Here is a 22907-nt window from a genome sequence, read left to right as displayed (position 1 = left end):
GTTCCTCCATAAAGAAGTGCACATGTTGTTAGATTTGATTAATGCCGTTCTTAAAGTTCAATCAAAGGCAGATCAAACAACTACAAGTGGCTATTGAACAAAAATTCAGACAAAAATACAATATCTTTCCATCCATCAATTCCTTTATTCATTGCCACATCAGTTTGTGTTGTACACTGAGCATCAGGCGTGTCATATTCCTGGAAAATCTCAGGTCATCAGGGTTGAATTTGGAAAACCGCAACCCAGTCCTACAGCAAACGGCAGTAACATCTAGAAATGTGCAGGTGTGTTTCCTGGAACGCCCCAAATGAGCCTCCTGTAGACACTGAAGAGCAAAAACATAACATCTCAACATATTGAAAGATTTTGTGATATGGTCATCTATAACGGTAAGAACTGCTGGTAATTTAAATTAATAATATCGTATAAGATACAAAGATTTTTGTTTATACTCAAGTGGTAGAAGTCATAACGAGACTCATACTTGCCAATGCCTTGACAGCAAAGCTGATTTCTGAAGAAATTGAAGCTGGTGGAAATGACAGTACAGGAGCCAGTGGAGAAATAGGGAAAAATCAATGTTTTACCACTTGATATACTCTCTCTCAGTCCATCAGTCCAAGATCTCTTTGATGCACCAGCAGCAGAGAAGGAAATAGAGGCACTCCTTAACCGACTGGATTAAACTGTAGGCAAAGTTTCCTCCCAGAAAATTCTTGCCTCGTCCCAGGCCCATGGCCATGTCCCTGAGGTGCTGTCCCAAGGAGGAGGAGGGCATCGCCTGGGGAAGAGGACGCTGGGGGTGCATGGCTCCAGAAAGGAAAGGAAGTGACCACACAGAGGCAACGAGGAGGGCAGTTGATGAGAAGAAGTAGGCGAGGTGTGACAAATGGGATCGCACTGGGCCCTCGCAACAGCTGAGGTCTGCTCCGTATTCCTGGTACAGGGCGCTCCTCTACTTATAACCTCCTATACAAAGTGCGAGCTGCTTCCATTCACATCCAGCGTTTTCTCGACTCTGTTTCAAACATCCGCTGATTGATTAAACACCCCGTGTTTACCTTTGCTGTGCTCTGCTCCCCTGTGTTGTATGGTGCCCCCGCACACAGACTTTGCCTGGGCTCTAATAACACCTGAATAACCCCCTGCTGTCACAGCCTCATCTGTTCACAAACAGGAGAGTTCCAGTAGCTCCAATTCACTCCCCACTACATTCCACTATTTGTTCAGGACAGTATGCGTCGTACCGTCTAGCAGTGTGTGCTTTGTTGTTTAATTATTCCCTTTGATAAGACAAATAAAAGGGATCTAAAAGCATATCAAACAACTTAATGAATCCTAAATGCACATTCATCATAGCAAAAGGCAAACTCACAAAGAGAGATGAATGATATATGTATTTATATATGCAATCTATATTTTCAGATACAGGTGTAAACAGATGTGTTTCCCTAAAAACAACAACAAAAGAAAAAGTATTAAAACTAACATAGAAAGTAAAAATCAATACCTGTGCACACTATTTTAAAGTAACCTTTGGCTTTCAAAAAATTTAAAAGTACAACAGCATCAATCAACACCATCACCATCACCGACAACAAACAACACTTTTTTTTTTCTTTTAAAGGATTTTCATGCAACAAAGGCAACTGTGATGAACAATGATTACACAGGACCAGTTCACTAATGATACCGAGAGAGTCAAGTCTGTTCCAGCGCACACATACAACAACAGGCACACACAGTAACGGCAGAACTTCTTTCTGGTTTTTCCCACCATTTCTGACCTACAAAAACCTGACCCGGCAGAGCGTCGGTATGCTCTCTCTTTGCTCTATTACGTGTGCGTGCATGTGAGCCTTACCGTGAACTAATGGATAGTTAATGTTTGGGTTAAAAGATCCCTTCTCCTATATCAAGATTTTGGCCTGTTCAGTTGGCATGATAATGAGCTACCTCAGTGCTGTGATGTCTGGCTCTGTGTTACTTATCAAATATGTCATTAAATATACAACAAAGGAAACAATAATCCAATACTAAACTGTCAAATAAATTGATGTTATTTACAGATGATCAGGAAATACCCCCTCCCAACGGTGACATCAAGTATCTGTGACTATAAGCTGAATGCAAGAATGTGCATCCGAGGAGATTGCCATCACTGGATCTGTTCGTGTGTGTTTATTGGTGTGTCATTTTTGCAGAGTCTTTGTTAAAACTGAGAGACCTGTGTAGGATTCTCCTGTAGTCGACTACATTTGAATTAAGTACATAAGGTGACTGCATTGGAGTGACGTGACTGCATTGAAGAAACAAGGCACGATTAAAAAAGATATAAAAAAAAAACCCAACATCATGAAACTGAGGGAGGAGGGGAGAGGAGGAACTCAACTTTTCCCTCCAGATCCTCGAAAAGTTTGTGAAAACAGTACACTGAGGAGCAACATTTGGCTGAACATTTCATCATTAGCGATGCTTCAGAAAACATAGATGTCCTTGTGTTCATTACATATTTTCTTTTCTTTTCTTTTTTTTTTAAAAAAAGGACATTATTCCCTCAAGTGATTCAAAGCAACGCCACTATACACAAAAAATACCTAACCAATTACTATGACATACTTTGCATTATTTTTGCAGAGGCAAATTCATTGCTCAGGCTGTTCAACATTTCTCAGTGGCCACCATTTAAACGGGTTTCCTTTACTCTTCTTTGCTTTCAGTAAGAATCCTCTGAAAGCGCATAACCCATGGATTGTCAATGCAAACACACACTAAGGTGTTAATGAAAAGCAACAGGTCAATAATGATCTGGGTAGGCTTCTCAAAATCTGCTAGTTCTTGTGTTTGTGGGTGACATCAGCGTACTTTAAAACACCTCAGCTTTCATGATGCATTCAGGCACAATCACAGATATTCTCCACAGCTCTAAAACAGGCCCATTTCAATTTACATTTCAGTCTTTCTATATTTGCTCCCAATGCCGTAAGCACACAAGACAGATAACTGTAGATAATTGTCATGGCTTCCTATTCTGACGTTAGCAACCGAGTTCATGTTCTTTGGCATGACAGGTGGTGCAGACTGTGTGTGATGTACAGGTCTGTGTTTACAAAGGGATTGGGGAGATACAGCTGCTTGTATCCTTCTGTACTGTCCGATGAGAGATGAGTCTCAAGATAATAAAAAACGATAGACGACAGTCATTGGCATAGCAGTCCCAGTTTTGCATACAGGCTTTTCCTCCAAGGGTCAAAGTTCAAACGTCCTTAAAATGGGAGTGGATGGGGGTGGGGTGGTACTCATGATTGATTGGAAGCAAACTTGTTTATGCATATTCATCAACCAGAATTATTTTAGTCAGGGTTTCTCCTCAAGTGCTCCAGAGAAGGGAGAGTTTATGTTTGAGCCTGGTTCAGTCTCTGAAACAATAACCCTTGCCGTTCAGTTTACGTTTTGCCTAAAATGCTCCAGCGACAGTCTGAGGAAAAAACTGATGCTCAAAAGCATCTCATTCCATGTCCATTCCTGCTCCTTTCTGCGCTTTTCAAGTCCACAATTTTAGTACACGGTCCCACATATTACTTCGTATTTTATATGTATATATATCATAAGATCACAAGATTTTTTCTTATTTAAAAAAAATTGCATTTGTTTTTTTCCCCTGTTTGGTAATTTGCAAAGAATCCTCCCTGTTTCGCAGTAGGCCAAGAAACTGCAGCAGTGTGTCTCTGTTTTGAAAGGATACACGTGATAATTGGTTGGCTTGATGTGGGACTTCAGGTCACAGTTTGGCCTTCAGAAAGATCAGGAATATGTGGCAACAGCAGCAAAGTGAGTGATTTTGCAGAGAAACGGTGATTCGTTTTCTTTTTTTCTTTTTTTTTTGGTTTTCTTTGCTATGTATGTATGCACGTGTATTCTTGCGAAAGTGTATCCTGTGTAGTGTTGCGGCGTGTATCATAGCTTATGAATGCGCGTGTGTTGCGTTGAACAGGTGTAGGAGTGTGTGTATATTTTTGGTGGAGTATTTCCTTGGTGTGTGTCGAGTCAGGCCTTGCGCTCCACTGGCTGTTGCAGACACACTTCGCTCCCAGCCGACACAATGGGCAGCCTGTTGTCCATGTGGTAACTGATCAGGTGACTTACGCTTCCAAAACGGTGGTCTTTTGTGCGGACCTAAAAGAAAAAGAAAAGAGCGTTACTATCTACAGATCAAAAAGCCCCTTGGAAATGAATGCTTCTCTCTCTCCAATTTGTAATCGCCTTCCTTCCATTTTGATTTCCTCATCCCACCGTGACTCACCACTCCTTCTGGGTCGACTAGTAGCAGGTGTTTGGCCTGGCCACCCTGCTGCCCCGTAAGGACGTATTGTCCTGGAGTGGTCCCAGACTCTCGCACCAGGAAGTCCCCGTCTCGGGTCAACAGCCTCTCTGCTTCCTTGCGACTTAAGCTACCGTGGAACCAGGTTTCACTCTGCAGCTGATGCACCAGAGAGGGCGACGCAGTCACTGAGCTGGGGCCACTGTGCCCAGAGACCCCGAGGGCATCATCAAGCGGCTCTTGAAAAATAAATACACATATTAGTAATACTGCATTTCTCTGCTGAAATCCTTATATAGGAAAATAATATATTTCTTCTTCTTTATTATTAATTTCATTTCTGATTTGAACAACAAATAAAGTCTAAGTGAATCACATAGCCTCTGACAGATGCTGCACATTGATTGTGTACTGTGTCTTTAATGTAACAGACTTTATGCAGTCAACCGATAATATAAAGTGGCCCTGTAATGGACAAAGACACTCTCATTTCCTTATCCCCCTCCAAGGCTGCCTTTTGTGGACAGCTCCACTCTTCAGTTAACATTAGTCATATGGCAGGTAAAGTATAAACTACTGGGCTCATCTCCCCAGCCAACAAGCCGACGAGCTCCTTCTTTTCAAATGGCAAAAAAAGCACCTTACAACTGCCAGTGTTTCTAGTCTTTTCCATTAAAACCAGCACATCATGTCATTTCCAAGGAATTGGATCATTAATGGCTTTTCAACTTTAGTTTCCCAGGAAGTCTTAGCAGTACTTTTTTTTTTGGATATTAAGATTGATATATTATCTCATGGGAGATTCCTCACAAGTATAGACAGACTCTTACTCATGTCAAAGGCGTCTCTGTGAGCATTCCCATTTGTGGCAACTGGCGCACGGGGTTTATCCACATTGACATATGAAGGGTCATCAAACATCTCCCGTGCCCCTTCTTTAGCACCTACTAGAAAAAAGAAAAAGGCAGAAATAAGAACACATCAGCAAACCTTGGCACACATTCTCATTTTTTTTTTTTTTTTTTCTAAACGGCATTTTAACAACAAAAACAACATATAAACAAAACAACAGAAGTGTGACTGATTTCTGGGAGAGAGTAATCTGTAGTTTTAAAGGCAGACATTTTTGAACCTATCCTCGAGGACTCAAAATTTCAATCAATAGTGACCTGAGACGAATAACTAGCTATTCCAAAAAAAAGAAAATCACTCCAAATTAATATGTAACTTCCTATTCTGTATTTACTGTATTTATTTGTAGTTTATATTCATATAGTGGCTATTTAAATGGATTTATACAGATGAGAAACTGTAATGTTGTTTTATGCTGACATGCAATGAGAGTAAAGGCATTCATTCGTCCATGCTGCACTGCCAATCAATAAAGGTACATCTCATCTCAGCAAGGAAAGGCAGTTGTTTAGTTTCTCCATTTTGTGGCTTAGTCAAACCCACAGTGTTTCCATTTTAGATTTAAAGTGAATAACAGATATGCGTACGGAGGTAGATGCAGACAGACAGATAGACAGACACGGAGCTCACATGGTAGAGGCGGCAGAGGCTGCTTGTGAATGTCATTCTGACCTGGCTGTCCGTAAGGCTGAAAACACAGAGGCACACAAACAATTGATGAGTCACAGCAGCACATGTTTCTTCTTTAAATAAATTTATCCTCTGGCCTATCAAACAGATGACAACAGTCAATACTGATGTGTGTATGTCAAACAAACTGCTACGGGCAGAGATAGGGGCTGCCTAAAAATGCTCTAAGAGTTGGACTTGGGTCCAGATCAGGAATCCAAAGGTGTGTTGCGCATCAAGTATCAAATTTAGCTGCACTTAAATCAGGGAGAGTTGACGTTACATAAGTATATGTCACTTTGTCAAACATGGCCGCTGCTACAGCATCCTCTAGTTCCGCCAAAAGTGGAAACGTGTAAGCTTGACCAGTATATCATCACTTAACTACAGTCCTGTCTGTGTTTGGATGTGCTGAGGCATGTCTACAATTTGATTAAATCTCTTCCTCCTTCTGTTTTTAGATGTACTTGTCTTACCAGCGTGGCTCCTGGGCGGTTCCTCATGTCGATCAGTCCACCAGGGGGAGGCTGCTTTCCAGGGAAATTATTATAGTAAGGGACCTCAGGAGGTGGAGCTGTCTCATCGTCCTCTTCCTCCCATGCAGAGCCATCAAATGGAGCCATTCTAGGAGAGAAATTGGTGTTAGGGAAAAATACAAACACAAGCTCTTGTTTCTGGCTCACGTTAGGGACAGTTTTAACATTTACCTGTCATGAGGTGTGACCAGCTTCGGGGGGTTCTTTAGGTACTGTTTAAAGCGTAGTTCGAAGGCCTGGCCGATGGTGCTGATGACTTCCTGGGCTAAACCCTCGGAGCACTCCAGGATGTGACAAGCTGCATTGGAGGGGGCACAAATAACAGATAAGAGGCTGCAACAACATGCCCTTGAAGGAAATATGTGCTCAGATATAAAAATGTACTGACATCCAGGCAAAGTAGAAGAGTGCGCATGCGTGTGCCTTTTTAGGCGCTTCGATTAAAGACGCATGGCAGCCTGATAAAGAGTCCACGCCATTCACTTTGTTGGCTATAATTTCACCTCAAATTAAAGACTTACAGTAAGAACATGATGAATACGTGAAAATGTAATAAATATAATGATGTTAATCCAAATTATGTAAGATTGTCAGTGTTTATTTTTTAGCTGAGCTCTGTGGGTATGAAAATGAAGCATTTTTTGGAAACCCAAGCCACATGCTAAGCCAAATAATGGAATTGGTATCAAATGGTAAATGTGGCGTTTTTTTCCATCCTGTAATATTGCCGCTGCAGTGGGTGTTGTGTCTAATTCAAAGACGAATTAAAAAGGAGAGAAAGGGTTTCCATTTGCTTAATAGGATTCATTTATATTTTAATGCAAATGCTAGGTTGCATTTATTTCCAGTATTTGCTGAAAGTGTAATTTCAGGACATGATCATTCGATGCAATCAGAGGACAAAGCACATTTGTGACTCATGTATCAGAAGATTACGTTCAGAGTTCCACAAAAGGTTTGAACAAAAAGTTCCTTCTGATTTTGTCTGTGATGGCAGATGCGAGCTGACTGAAGGTGTCATTTTCCTGTTTCTGCTCACCTCTCTGGTTGACTGGATCTTTGGCCACATATGCTACGTACTCAGCCGTATCCTGAGGGAGTGAGAAAGGGGAGGTCAGTTAGGGGAGGAGGGGGGAAAGGAAAAATCGATAGGAGGAATATTTGAAGGGCAGTTATAAGACAGAAAGGTTGACAAGAAGGAGGAGGAACAGATAAAGCAAAAGCTGTAGTCTGTAAGTCATAGGAGACGTTAAAATGTACACTGAGCTGAAAAAGAGAGGACAGGAAGTAACGAGATCAGGTTTGCAAGAGAGGGACTGCGAACCAGTGAGGCAGCAATGAAGTGAGTCGTATTCATAGGAATAGACAATGACAGGACAGGAAGGAAGGACATGCAGGCTGAAGAAGGATGGAAAAAGGCCAGAGTGAGATTTGAGCCGAGAGAGAGGGCTGGGTGACTCACTGGGTCTCCTCCGGAGGCAAAGGAGATGGACTGCATGTGATGATTGGCGATTATCTGTGGAGAAAAAGAGAGGAGCAGAGAGAGAGAGAGAGAGAGAAAACGAGAGCACATGGGTGACATGAAGTATGTGGGGAGTGAAATGAAAGCATGTGAATGGAGAGACAAATGTGGAATCATTACTGAGAAAAGTGCTTTTTCCTCCACTGAGCACCATCAACTGCAGCGGAGAGAAAAAAACTAAGTAGGGACAATGGATGGAACACCTTTTTAACAGTCTGCAACAACCACCAGCGCTGGATCAATAACAACATCAACACTTGCTAATGCGCCACGTACAGTGTGTGGTCTGTATCTAAGGCTGCGTTTTCTTTGAATGGGTATATCTGCTCCACGACATGTTCCTTTGTGCTGCGTGTGTTAATGCGAACGCACAACACTTCTGCATACCCCCTCCCCATAGATAAACATCGTTCAGCAGCTATTAACTCATTAGAGGTCTAAGAGGAGGATCACATCCTGCCTTGTGGTGAAGCAGGATTGAAGACAATGGTTGAGAGGGATTTGTGCAGCACTTCCAGAGTAAATGAGGCAAACGAGGTGGAGTGACTCTAAATTTATCTGGGCATCCCCTGAATGTTACACAATATCACAACACACTCTTCTCTGACGACTAAGTCACAAAAACAGCTTACTTAATGAGAGGGGGGAAAAATTAAACTTGCATATTTTACAACGTGTTATTAATGATCATAAAACTAACTCTGACATAATTCAGATGATCAGATACTCATTTTTTTTGCACGCAATACTGATACTGAATATACCTCTATGTACAACAGAGAGTCTAACCTGCTTGCAGTCAGATGCCAGCAGATTGAGGCTGCTGGTCGAGATGGTGAGGCTGATTGTCATGCCTGCAAACTGCAAGTTACTCTTTCCCAGGATGGATGTCAGACAGCGAGAGGAAGGCTGTGAAGGAGAAGGATGGAGTTTTTGAGCAATATTAAAAACCAAGGAACTCAAACAGAAAGTAACACAGCAAATTGTTTTATTTATTTTATATTAAGAAGACACGATATTCCACTGAGAGCTCCCTGCTGAAGGATAAGCCTGTGGGCGTATGCGTGGAAATGCCAATGTGTGTGTGTGGGAGTGGGAGAACAGCTGCAATTGTGAAAGTGATCCTGTCTCCAAGGCCAACTGTGACCAATGGGGAATAGACAGGACAGTTCGCATACTGTAGGTTGGGCCAAGAGCATCACGCGAACCATGCCAGCACTATTGTGCCAGCAGATTTGTCTCAGACCTCCTCCTGTTCTCATGGCTTTCATCCATATATCCTCCAAAATGTTAGGAGCATACTGTGAGAAAAGCACCATCAGGACAGGATGCACAGAGTCAGCCGCATTAACCTCAGTCCCGTCAAATCAGAGGGACTAGACTAGTTTAATCTATTCTAGTTTCCATCCTACAACTGTATTTTGTCTGGTGTCCTGTACTGCCAGACATTCCTTGGTCAAACCCTGCTATGGCAGCAAGCAGCTGGATATAGCCACCTGTTTTATGGACTGTTTGGGCGGATGTTTTTAGTTTTACAGGAATACTGTGCACACAGTCTTTAAACAGCAGACTGGCGGCTGTGCCTGCTGATTTGTAATACTTCCTTGGACTGACACTGGCTCCACAAAAGGCTCTACCCCACCTCTCCAGCCTCCCTTGTGACAAGAGGGAGGGAATAGAGAGACCAGAGAGTGATTGGTAATTACCTGCGAGTTGCCCGCTATCCACAGAAGTGTACAATCAGCCTAAATCAAGATCTGTGTATGTGTGTTTGTCTGTGTGAGGGCAAGCATGTGACTGAATAGCCAACTGACCACAGGGCTGGACGATCAAGCTAAATCTAGCTCTTATCCAGAAAACCCTTCCCGCTGCTGTCCACTTAAGCCTTATAAATAAATAATGCGCTGTAAGGGCGTGTGCTGGTGTGTGTTGTATGTACCTTTCTCCTTCGGGCTCCTTTGGCTCCGGGTACTGCCTCACACACCACGGAGATAGCTTCCCTGAAACGGTAAAGAAACAGATATTTGGTAATGTCATGTTATTAGCTCTCACACCTTCCCGGATTCAATTTCATGTGGGTTAAAGGAGATCCGGCAGTGGGAATTTATCGTATCCCTGTTTGGCGACTGTGCTCGTCTTTGCCACAGAGACAAACATTACTACGGAAACCAGAGGGAAACCACCAGGAATCTAGAACATTCTAATTTAGGGGCTGAGAAAGAAGCAGGCGTGTGCATACATACACATGCACACAAGTCAGGCACTAACGCAGAAAGAAGCATGCAGGCGAGCAAAACAGAGCGGAAGCGAGTCAGAAAGCGCGCACAGACAAAGAAATGCACGAGAGGCGAGCGGTATGCGAGCGGTATGCGAGTGTTCGCGGCGGGCTTTTCTCTCTAACCACATGTTTACCATGTTGCCCCCTCATGCACAAAAAATAACTGAGGTGAGACAAATGTCAAGCCAGCAGCAGATGAGTGGTTTGTAATCTCACCTGGTGACCTGAGTTCTGGTGTTGAAGTCCAGCGCTCGCATCGACTGTAGCACCTCCACGCACCCCATGTACTGACCAGGAAACAGGAAGGCCACACATTAACATCAGACATTTCCTACATGCCAGTCCCATCGGACCGATGTAAAACAACAGAGGAAACGAGCAATGGTGTCTTTTCCTCAATTCTGTGTGAGTTTCTAAAAACTGACTGGAAAACAGGGATGTGTAATTATGTATTTAAGTTAGAGGTTAGTGCGTGTGTGCCATTCACTTACCCGTACAGTGTAGGAAACACCGGTTGTGCTGACCACACTGTCGGAGTGCAGCCAGCCGCGGGTGGGCTTGTTGACAAAGGAGCCATGGCGCGTCCACTCATCTCCTCCCAGCTGCCCTCCTTCCACCCGTGCCCTCCTGGACGCCCCTCCCAGCCGGTTCATGTCCTGCAGAGGAGGTCGGGGAGGGGGAGAAGGAGCGGTTAGAAGGGGAACAGGGTGATGAAGAGGAGGGGAGGAGCTAGAGCTGCTCCTGTCATCTCCAGAGGACTCGACAGGCGCCTGGGGCTGCTGCGACCTGCTCGAGGCCTTGAGTCCTGGGAGAAGAGTAGCAGAGACACCCAGGCGAAGGGATCCCATCCTGGGGAAGAAGGAGCAGAGGGTGGTGGGGCTGTTCTCAGCCGGGCGGGGAGAAGAGGGGGGCAAGATGGGAGTGAGAGAGGAGGAGGAGAGAGAAGAGGGTAAACCTGGGGAGGGAGTGAGAGGGGTAGCGGGACTGGAAGGAGGGAACGACGATGGATTGGAGTTTGTTTCATCAGTTGAGCTCAGGGATTCACTCCGAAAGTGGGTGTACTTGGTTTTTGGAACAAGCTCCATAATGAATCTGCAGAGTCAGTTTTTATGCCTGCGCAAGTCCACGCAGACTCGAGTGATTCAATCAAAGTCTCTTTGTCTCACTATTCACAGTTTTTCTCGAAAAGGACACACAGCCATCTGTCTATCTCTCTGAGCGCAAGAGCTGTATCCATCTGTCTGGGTGTTTGTCCTCCACTCTTTACCCGGCAGCCAGCACCAAACTGCGTTAAAAACGGCTTTATCCACGATGAAAGCAGAATGAGAAAAGGCGCGGAGGAAAAGTGGGGTGTCCCAGTTAATGCTAGAATGCAGATGAAAAAAGTTTTTTAATGCACCAGTGCAACTCATGTTGTCATCAGTTCACTTTTGAATTTGCTTCAGTGTTCATTGAGTTCCCAGAGACACTGATGAAGACAGTTAGCTCTCCACGGGGAGTTCATGTAAAACAATATCTGTGAGTATCTTGTCCCAACTCAAAAGCCTCTGAATGAGGGCCAGTTATTCAGCTGTCGCAAGCACCATGGAGAATCAACACAAGTGATTGTCTCTCTGAACGCCCCCTCACATGTGTCTTACTGCACTGAAGGATGCGCACTTGTACGTGGTGCGTCTCCGTGCATGAGGCTGCATAAACCCTCGCTGCCCACTGAGCGTCTTTGATTATCTGAATATGTGTGTGTTGCCGTGCATGTGTGAAGCAGCTACCCTCGGCAGCTCTATCCTGCTTGACACAGGCCCATAAAAATCCTATTAGCAGCCAACGAGGGGATTGCAAGCGAAGCTGTGCACACTAACACGGCAGAAACGCACACATAATACACAGTTTCAACTGGTCGATACTACAGCAAGCACCTGCAGACCTCAACGAGGCCCAGAACTGCTAAAAAAGAGAGAGGAGGCTTACTGATGTATGGCTAGTCTCCAACTCTCGGCAGAAGCACACTTTCTTTAACACCTACTTTTAATGTGCATCTTTCTGGGTCCTTTTTTTTACTCCCTTTCTCTCTTCCTCCAAATGTTTTCATGTCCCCTCTGAATGGCCCTCGCTCTCCCTGCGTCGTCTTCTTCTTCTCCTCTCCTCTTCCAGATCACTTCCGGCGGAGCATCCCTCCCTTTTTCCGCACTCTTTCCTCCCTTCTCTCTGTCTCCTCTCTTATCCTGGAAGTCCTCTCTCTTCCTCCACACAATGTACTCCGCCAACCTCTGTCTCTCCAATGCCTCCGCCCTCTCCCGAGCTACCACTTCCTCTCTCCTCTTCCAGATGATCTCTCGCTCCCCCTCTCCCCCTCCCTCGTCTGCTCGCCCGTTCTCCAGGCTGTCCTGTTTAACAGTCCCTCAGTCTAATATGTTAATGGTGAGACTCGTCTTTCTGCTTCTCCAACTTTAAGATTATGAATGGCTAGAAGATAGGCATGGTCACCTTAGACACCAATAGAAAACTGAAAGAAGAAAGTACTTAAGACTGGGCTGGCAGAGTTGGGCCCGTTCCTGACTGAGGTTCCTGATATGGCTAAAACAAGAGAGCCTGCCTTAGTTCAAGTGTGTTCCCTAAAACTGGCCACCACGGTTAGGATGTTGTTTTTGTCCTGGAGCACCATTAGATTGTGGTAGGTTGAGTCCGAGACACTGTATGTGTCTAGTATACCAACACACACACTGCAGTAGCACGGTGGTGACGTAACACTGGGGAATGTGGGTCATTGGCTGATGATGACTACCGGTGGGCTTGTTGTGATGGTAATGAGCCCTGATGGGTCAGGTCTGAGCTCCGAACCCAGGGTTCCCTGAATGGTGCTGGAGGCTCAGCAGTCAGTGTTAACTCACTCACCCAGCTAGAAATGCTCATTTAAAAACGTACTCCGAAGTTATGCCGATTTCTCCATGCACAACTTGTTCTCAGTTCTAACTCACTAGCTCAGTGATAGTTCAAATAGCAAGCCCAGGTTGTAGTCGGTTACCTGAGAGAAGAGTGTTTTCACAACCGCATACAATATTCTCAAGCCAAGTGTTGTATTCCAGGAAAGATTCCTTCCTTATCTAAGGCAGGGCTTATCAAGCAGCAGGTACGCTCTCAGTGTTACTGTATAGACATCATAACACCTCATATTCTGCATAGTCTGTCTCAGAAGGCAAACAACAGTCTGTTTGCATTAACAGTCTCTCGCAAACCAGAGTCCCCGAAACAAAACAGTCTACTACAGTTTGACCTCAACAGGAGACAAGCTGGCTGGTCTACACCTTAGTGCTGTTGAGGCACTAGTCATATTTACAATCTGTTGACCTTTACACCCTCAGAGGAGAACGAGGTTTACACATACTTTGCCTGGGCCACTTACACAAGGTTGCAAATTTGGCACCAATGTTTCAGTAATGCCAAGAAAAAAAGGTTGATTCCCCCCCCCACACACTAACCTTTCAAAACTGTGCCTGAAGTACAGCACACAAGCTCATAGTGGGCGCTGGATGCATGATAAGGAACAGTCGCCTACACCAGTCTAGCACCACAGAGGGAGTGTCTAGCAACTCTAGCTAGTCATCTTTCTGGTCTTGGCCAAGAAGCACCATGGAGGATCAAGTTGTACTCACACACTGCCAGACGGGCTGGGATGATCTCCAGAAAGCTGTAAATAAGTATGGCTGGAAAAGTCATAAAAGACACCCGGTATTTGGACAATCAAAGAGCATGCAGAACAGTCTGGCACACCCCTATTAAATCCGAAAATGAGTGCAGAGAGAGGATTAGCACTTAAAAAAAGAAAGGCAAAAGATCCAACATAAATGGACTTGATAACACCAGGTGTGTTGTTAAAAGCCTTGCACCTTGAAGGGCTGCTGAAATGCTCTATGAGCAGAGTTAACCCTGGTACTACCCAGGGATGTTTTAGTGCACAGAACACAGTGTAGGTCAGGTGACTGCAGAGGAAATGACCCTCTACATGAAGAGAAATCCTGAGTCACCTACAGACTAACAGCAGAAAGAACAGACTGTCACAAACAAAGCACGGCTAATGACTGGTGATTAGTGGCCTTGGGGCCAAGCAGCTGCACAGAGTGATATGTACTAGTGAAATCTGCACGATAACCTAATTCAGCCAGTCATTCCTGATAATGGCACATCAGCTTGACTGATGTAAATGGTACTTGCCATTGATAAAGGTGAGATCAGGACAAGCGGAGCTGAGCTGGCGCGCACAAGCGAGCACACAGAATGGGGAGGGGGAGACAGGTGACCTGAAACAACCCTGATTCACGGAGACTGCTGAGCTCCGCATAGACAAAGACTGTCTAGTAATAAAATAAATAAAATAAAAAATCCTGTGCAAGAAAGAAACTCTAAAAACTGCACACAACCATGGACTAATCTAAATCTACTGCATATAATCTATTAAATATATACAATTACCTAATGGAACAGCACCAGTTGTGAGGGATGAGACAAAGAAAACGAACTTTACATCTTTTTCTGTCTGCAGCTGCTGCCCGTTGCTACGGCAACAGACATTAAAAACGATGCCTGCGGTGGATATATACTGAGAAGTCCCAACAACAGCAGATTTCTTCAGACAAAGAGAAAACTGCGTTGTGAAATCACATGGCACGCAATTAGTTGCTGCATCAAAGGCTCCACATTAGAGCATTTTTCTCATCCAACCAGAGGAAAAACTACAGACTGCTAGAAAGATCAATACGGTTCAGGAAATGATCAAAGTTTGACCGGCATCGCGCCAGTCATAAAACCCAATCAATGTTGACATCCCACATTGGCTGCATGCACCGACTCCAACTAGGGAATGGAAAACTGATATTATTTCAAAAGAGAGATAATATGTCTCCTAATAACTGTATAAACAACAATTACACCACACATTCACATCTAAAAGACAACTAATGTTTAGAAAACTTGCATAAAAACAACCTGAATAATCTGTGCAGCAGCTAACAAAGATAACGATTGTATAACATCCTGCAGAGTAAACCCTATGCTCACAGAGAATAGAAAATCAGAGGGAGTCTATAGCTACAGGAAAAAAGTCATTAAAATTGTTCTGTATAAAGTGAGTCTAAGCTGTTCTTTCTTTTTTTTTTTTAATGAATGGCAAAACGTAAGTGGTTCCTTTTTTGGTTTAGAAAGCATGCAGTTGATAATCCATGGCGACTCGTCTAAAGCTGGGTCTCACATTCACATGAGAGCCACATTAATGTTTAAACAGCCACAGACTGTCCGATCAGTCGTCCTCTCCTTCCTCTTTCTGGATTTCCTCTCGTCCACTCCCCGAAAAACGTGCTTCTCCTCTGATCCGCTCTTCCGCTCGATTAATTCACAAAGTCACTGCCGGCAGCTCCTCTCCATCTATCCTCTCCTCCGTTTGGCCGCCTCCTCTGTCTCTCTCTCCCTCTCTTTCAGCAGATGGTGAAATGGCAGTGTTTCCAGGATGGACAATGGCACTCCTTCATTGTGCTCCTCTTCTCCCTTCACGTCCGTCTCTCATTCCTACTTTCCTTCCACCTCTGTCTGTTGGAGGGGACGAGCACGCTGTCTGTCCTCCCCTCCTCCCAGTCTGGGTGGGTGATGCTGCCTCCCATTTTCTCTCTCACTCTCTCTCTCTCTCTATCTCACACACACACACACACACACACAATCGCACTGCTGCCTGTGCCCTCCCCACCTTCTTTTCTCCCATGCAACCTCCTTCCTGTTTCCTCCCCTTCCCCCCACCTCCTCTCCGCAGCCAGAGTCATTTAGCAGTGCACATGTGTATGCACAGAAAGATGCTGCACTCCTGCACATTAATGCACACACTCCGAGGGGAGATGGAAAAGCAAGGAGGAAGTGAAGTGGGGTGGATATGTGTGTTTATGTGTACAGAGGGTGGGCTGTTCATGTTGGCTATTCAAGACTCCTCCCTTATTCATGTTTGGTAACCTGAGAAACAGAGTTAAAGAGTGAGAGAGACAGAGAGAGAGAGAGAGAGAGAGAGAGAGGGGATGGAGATGGAGATGGATACCGGAAGAGGATTCACCGTGCCTGTGTGTGTGTGACATGAGGTCACTCTGTGTAACCTTGATGAAAGGGAACAAACTAACAAAAAAAGGGGGGGGAAGGAAGAAGACTGGCATTCACATAATAAATATTTGCTACGTTACTACATGGCTACAGCACTCTAGGGGACAGGAGAGGAAGACAGATCCCAGAGATTGGTCTTGACATTGGAGCGTATCTGATGAGAGGGCAGTGTTGCGGAAAGCGGAGGGAAACCACCCATACAGTGTCACAGGAACCTGGCAGAGTGGATAGAAAGGAGTCCTCAAATGACACCCCAACAAAGAGTCCCTGCAGTACTGCGTTTCACCGCTACATGTGGTTTAGTAGTGCACTCAGGGATGTGAAGGATCAACTGTACAGTACTAGAGTGTCGTTCAGGGTTGACATCAAACACCGCACACAGTGACATGATGGGCTGTGATCGTATAATTGGTGAATACAGCGCCCTCCACCCATAGCTTGCACCATGCCCATAACCAGTGAAACACAGGGCACACAGTGGCTTAGGGTGACACAATTGCGTTCCTAAAGTACACACTTCTATGAATAAATAACTAATGTTCTATCTTGAGCTCTCCTGAGCTGACAGTTCATTAGATGCACCCAAATAAAACAGTCTTACACAATAACCCTGCAGATAATTCTTGCATCTCATTTCCTGAAGTCTAGCACTTTCGCCTGTAGAGCATTATGCAACACAGAACCACAGACTGGCAGACAGGCTACAAAATAATCATAAGTCAACATCTCTCAAAAATCTAACTTTACCATCCACAAAGGTAGGAGTTATTGCAGGGCTGTTGTCAGCTGCATTCATTTGATCTGGGTGTAAAAAACTCGCTGTCAACTGAGTATAGTTATAAAAAAATATATATCCAAATCAAACCGCAATGAATTGACATATGACAGGGCTGCACAATTATTTTTGCATGATTACACACCGGCTTCACTTTCCAGTGAAAGCGGCACACCGGCTATGTTGAACTATTTCATTTAGACCGCTGCAGGGGAAAACTTTTAAATGATATAGCATGACGAATGTGCAGTAAGGATATTTCTGCTCAGTTCCTCGGGAAAGTAGTCATATAATGTGTCATACTGTACTGTTTCTTATAAGACTGTGCTTTGTTCCAAATCTGATGAATAATGCTCCTGTTTTATGCGCTCCTTGGAAACCCATCTAACTGGGCCAAGAAACACTCCACTTTATTTAATCTACAAGTCTGAAACATCACACTTTAAACAGAAATGACACATCTCGAGAAGACATTACATTCATCATCTATTGAAAATGAGTGTAAAAAAATAAACTAATTTGATGCAGTTTTGCTGTAACCATGCAGCCCTGAAATTATACAATTCAACTATAAAACCATTTTTCAACACTCCTGAAAAGAAGTGGGACAAATGATGAGTTCCTTGTGGGCTCACCTACGTTAAAGGGATGGTTTGGTTTTCACGAACTGGCGTAGCACAAGGCACTTATTCAATAGATGGCGGTCGGTTTCGATTTGGAGAAGCAGACAATAGAAATTGCGCAGAGGCCAAGTGATGAGAGGTTTGACACCACAAGGCACTGTAGCCACCTAAAAGAAAATCAGTTTAAGTGTGCACTATATTTAGAGTACTGTAACTGATTTAACTCGTCGTCAGACAGCATTTTGTGTTGAGGAACTGAAGCGGTTTTATTGATCTGTGCTCTCTTCAAAGTCGCCCGTCTCCATTGGCAAATATAGTTACTTTACTTCACGTAACACTGGAGTTTCTGTTTAGTTTGTGTTAATGTGTGACGTAAGCGTGTTGACACATTGGTCTGGAAGAAATTCATGTGTTACAACACTAAAGTCACACAGCAGTGGTACAGTGCACTGAGCATTAAAACGACTTCAGTTCCACACTGGAAAAGCCTGTCTAACAGCATGGTAAAGGCGTGATGATAATCTAAATATAGCATACACTTACATTGATCGATTTTAGGAGGCTAAAAGAGGTTCTGCTGCTGCCGACCCTGACCACAGTCGTTCAGTGCTTGTCCACCGTCACTCCTACTCCTGTCTGCTTCTCCAAACTGAAGCCAACCACCACCTACTGTAGGCAACACACCAGCTCTGAGTAAGTACCTCATACAACCCTCGACCCACCCTCCGATCCTGTCATAAATCTCTCTCATAGCAGCTGATTTACATATCAGACGTGACAAGCCACTCCTTCGCCACTGTGTCCCAATGTGTTCTTGATTAGCTGGTCGTATCATTTGAATGTCTTACCATATAATCCATCGGCCAACACAGGATGTCTGTGAGTCTGTAACCTTAAAAACACCAAAGTGCACATCAACACACACGGTACACACACACACAAACGCAGACACACAAAACGCCAGGAGGCAATTACAGCGTGCTCCAGTGCCGCCCGTGCAGCTCCTCGACTCCCAGCATGCTTTGCTCCCAGGATCAGCTGCAGAGGGGGGTCATGGGACCTCCTTGGTATCAACGGCCCAGTTGGTCAAGCACACAAAGATACAACATTGACATAAGACAGAGATGTGGCGACACTGAAGTGGAGGAAGTAACGGAAAGTCATGATAGAGAGCAAGAGTGATTAAGAAAGGCAATAATCCTGTGTGCATGTTGAAACATAACCTGTGGAATGAAAGGAATTAACTGACTTCTGAAGGACTGCATGTGTAGGATGTTTGTGTCTTAGCTTGCCCAGTGCAAGTGAGCAATTGCGCATTTTTTCTTTCTATGTTTCTAGAGGTCTGTGGAAGCTGCAGCTAGTCTGCATTTATTAGATGAAACAATCAGAGATGGACTAAGACAGAGCTCTGGACGTAATGCACACGCTTCGGGGCCAAATCTGCTGTCTGTTCTTATGCATGTCTCTGTGCGTGTATGTGTGTGCGAGTGTAATCTGATTTGACCCGGATCACTCACCCGCTTACGTACGATAGGCCAAAAAAAATGAGCGTGGATGCGTAAACGGCCTAGACACTGACCTTTTCCTACTGGACTATTGCCAATCTGAGACACTGCTTAACATCAGTTCACATTATGGAGACACAGAAAGACTCTGACGAAGACAAGGAGCACAGACAGAACAGTGAGAGGCAGCGTAAATGACGAGCGAACGTCTCACATGCAAACATAAACACATGTACAGGTAGGCAGAGAATCAACTTTTCAAAAATTAGGCTGAGGTTGAACATTAGATTACCCAGACATTCGGCTGGAGTTCTTTCAGTCGATCTCATAGCTCACCACGCACACACAAAACATGTGAGCCGGCTATTTTGGGTCACTCCAGCCCCCTTCCACCGCCCCCTCCAACCACACTCCCACATCTCTATCTCCTTCTATTATTCCCTGCCTGCAACCACCCTCTACTTCAGTCCAGTTGCAACTTCAACTTGTAACTTCCTCCTCACTGCAACGGTTTTATAGCAGTTATTTTTTCACTGAAGTTCCCAGTGAAAACTTTGTGACTGTAAAATTCAATGCATCGAGAATTGACAGTGTTGAAGCACAAAATGTGCATGCAATGCTTTGCTGGGCTTTGTTTACATATTCTTTCTCTTAAGTATTTAATTTGTGCAAAGTTTGATAAAACTTTGTTACATCAACAAAAGTTTGTGGAGTCATTTTGAAATTCCTCCATATAAGGTTTCTAAAAACAAACCAAGGCATGTTTAAAAGCACCCAATCTTCTAAAGTCAATTGTAATCCAGGCTGAGGACATTCATAACTATTCATCTATTTAGATTGTGTTAACTTATTCAAATACAGCTTGAAAAACAAGTTCGTCAACAACAAAGTCTATTTCAAGCTTCCAAGTAAAATGTGATTGGATTTTAAAAGTATGGCAACAGAGAAGAAGTGCATAAACGCAAAGCCATTATGCAAGATGTGCCAGTTGGAGGTAAAATATTCTGAAATGTCACAAACCTCTGAGACCAATGACGACATTAGTTTTGTGAAAATCTATGTCAAAACGGAGTAAGACCGTTTCTAAATGAACTGTTAATGAATCAGTCTCGAATCAGTTTAGGCAATCACTAGCGACACCCAGTTCTGATGTGTTACCATCTGACGTCAATGTAGGTAATAATCTAGGACACAAACAGAGAAAGGAGTTCTTCCACATACAGAATATGAAATGACCTGCTATTAATCTGAACATAATGTCTGCTTTGTTTTGGTAGAAGAACATCTTCAAACCTACACATATTGCTTATCTGAAGGAGGAGCCCCAATCTGCAAGAAGAAGCAATTTCTGAAGATGCAATCTCAACTTTCTGCATTAAGAGATATTGACGATGATAAAGACAGAGAGACATCTTCTCGACACAACAGGATCACACTAATATACCATGATGCATGTTCCAGTGTAAACAATCCAGAAATACCACCTAACGTCATTAGTGTGACTTGTGAAATGCTGTTTAGGCCCAGTTTCAATTTGCTTCTCATTTTTAGCATAACACAGGATGAGATTTTAATCAAACTGCAGCTCACGCGGTGCAATGAACACTGAGTGTGTGGTGCTGAACACCACAGGAAGAAACACAGCTGAGACTCAGTCCCACTGTATGAAGGTAGAGACGGCCAACCACATGCTACGACCTAAAAAACAAACTCAGTACAATTTTCAGCACGTACACACACACACACCACCACCACCAGACAGACAGAGTGAACAAATGAAACAAACACATTCTCACATGGCCGGACACCCACACAAATGTATGTATGTCCTGTCAACAACTTCAACATGTTTACGACAGCCTTGCTCACCACTTGTTTTTATCAATTAGCTATCAATAACTATGGTGAGTATCACAAGACTAATTCAGGACTAAATTCAACACTGCTTACACTTAAATATCGATCATTCAAAGCTTAATTCTAGATTTGTGTCAGTGCAAGTGGCTATAAGCACGAGTGGCTTCACCTGTCAAAGTGAAGCTGTAACAATCAAGTGTCACACTGTCCCGTCAATCAGGGCTAAAGCTTTTACTGGCAACTGATACGGTTTGAGCAGACAGATCCAATTTTAATCAAGTGGATTTTGGACTGTGCCAGCGCTGCCACAGAGTGGCCGAGACGCCCGGCTCTGACTGACAGATTGCGTCTCAAACTGTCCTTCTGTCTGTGTTGTGTTTGTCCTCGTGTGTGTGTGTGAGTGTGTACGCGTGCACGGATGCACGTGTCTTATTCGTCTGGCTCCTGACATGTGTCAGAATCTGCCATTTTATTTTGGATCAGTTGTTGATTGGACCTTCCCTTCGCCTCCGTTTCATCAGCGGCGATAACTTCCACCATATAATATCATGTCAGGGGGCTGCTGGTCCGGGCTGTGTGGCTGACCCTGATAAGAGCGCAGAGACCACTGGTTTCAGTCGCCTCAATCATCACTCATACCCTTGAGTCTCCTTCCATAATAGTCTGTCTGTCCTTCAGTCGTTCATGGTGAACTTAAACTCCGTCACAGGGACCCTGTTTCAACACATCTGAGGTGTGTCATGGTGACTGGTCTGGTCTCCATGGATACGCTTAACACAGAAGAACATCACTGTATGTTTTTTGTCTGACTGTTTACAGATTTGTGTTTGTGTGTGCACTGATAAGCTCTATAACTTATCTCACTGACCACTGATTACAAGATGGAGCAACTCACCTCGACTCTGACACCACCAGACATCTTTTTTTATTTAGTTTAGTTATCGATTAACCTGACAATTACATTAACAATGGATCATTTCTGCTCACAAAACAAAATAGAGAAGTCAAAAATCAGAGCCTCACAAAGGAAACCTATTAAAATTACTCTGACCAAACATCTAAGACTCACTTTCCAGTCATATAATTCAAATATTAGTGCACACTCCTCACATAGGAGCAGATGGAACCAGCGATTTATCTTAATTTGGGACTGTTGCTTTCTAATATAGAACAACAAAGGCATATGTATATATGCATGAGGCCACTTTTCAAGTAGGTTTCTGAATTATTTCAGTACTTTAACAAATAATAGTATTACTGGCCACTGACCTAAATACTAAAACCTAAAAAAAAACTTCTGACAACACAGCTAACTCAGGTTAAGCATTTAGTTAATGTATGCACAACCCAGAGTGATGAACACATTTTTTCAGTAACCCGACAGGCTACACCTCACCGACTCGTCTTAATATAACACAAACAGTGGATTGTTCACAGGCAGAACAATGCCTCCCTGCAGACACCTTAAAGATAGTACGCTGAGCCATTTCCTCAAACTTTTTTGACATGAACAGCAACTGTGGGACCCTGGCGCACAGCACGCACGAACCAAACCATGCCCCAAAAAAAGTGTGGTCAACTTTAACGAGGAACTTACCAGCTCTCTTCCTCCCTTTCCCGAGACTGACCCCCTTTCACTGGCCACCAAGCTGTTGCTGCACAAACTTCAGCTTAATTTCATCTAACAAAGTCGATGTTTTTCCCCCGTCGGGCTTCTTAAAGTTTTGATTAACTTAATAAGAGATGAGTCTAAACTTCTTCTTTCCTCTGCCTTTCC

The 22907-nt window shown here is 43.9% G+C and overlaps 2 protein-coding genes across 6 annotated transcripts; both read right to left on the bottom strand.

Moving 5' to 3' along the window:
* Nucleotides 1-50: 50 nt before the first annotated feature.
* Nucleotides 51-1258, bottom strand: lenep (lens epithelial protein). The gene has a single exon (XM_084556967.1). The coding sequence runs from the start codon at nucleotides 809-811 to the stop codon at nucleotides 617-619; it is 195 nt and encodes a 64-aa protein (XP_084413093.1). The 5' UTR covers nucleotides 812-1258; the 3' UTR covers nucleotides 51-616.
* A 128-nt stretch (nucleotides 1259-1386) lies between these two features.
* shc1 (SHC (Src homology 2 domain containing) transforming protein 1) lies at nucleotides 1387-22907 on the bottom strand. 5 transcript variants are annotated; one of them, XM_084556963.1, is made up of 14 exons: nucleotides 22728-22907; nucleotides 18617-18660; nucleotides 10733-10897; nucleotides 10458-10528; nucleotides 9903-9963; nucleotides 8753-8872; nucleotides 7904-7957; nucleotides 7481-7532; nucleotides 6613-6739; nucleotides 6382-6529; nucleotides 5867-5924; nucleotides 5155-5271; nucleotides 4307-4563; nucleotides 1387-4179 (listed from the first exon to the last, which is right to left on the bottom strand). In XM_084556963.1, the coding sequence occupies exons 2-14, from the start codon at nucleotides 18626-18628 to the stop codon at nucleotides 4051-4053; spliced, it is 1371 nt and encodes a 456-aa protein (XP_084413089.1). In that variant the 5' UTR covers nucleotides 18629-18660; nucleotides 22728-22907; the 3' UTR covers nucleotides 1387-4050. The 5 variants fall into 5 exon arrangements, with proteins under 5 accessions (XP_084413089.1, XP_084413090.1, XP_084413091.1 ...); XM_084556964.1 differs by lacking the exon at nucleotides 18617-18660; XM_084556965.1 differs by lacking the exons at nucleotides 18617-18660; nucleotides 22728-22907 and adding an exon at nucleotides 18312-18329.

Source organism: Chelon labrosus, assembly GCF_963514085.1.
Source record: "Chelon labrosus genome assembly, chromosome: 12".
Lineage (NCBI taxonomy): Eukaryota > Metazoa > Chordata > Actinopteri > Mugiliformes > Mugilidae > Chelon > Chelon labrosus.
Note: the sequence above shows the minus strand (reverse complement) of the source record. Positions and strands in the feature narration are given on the sequence as shown.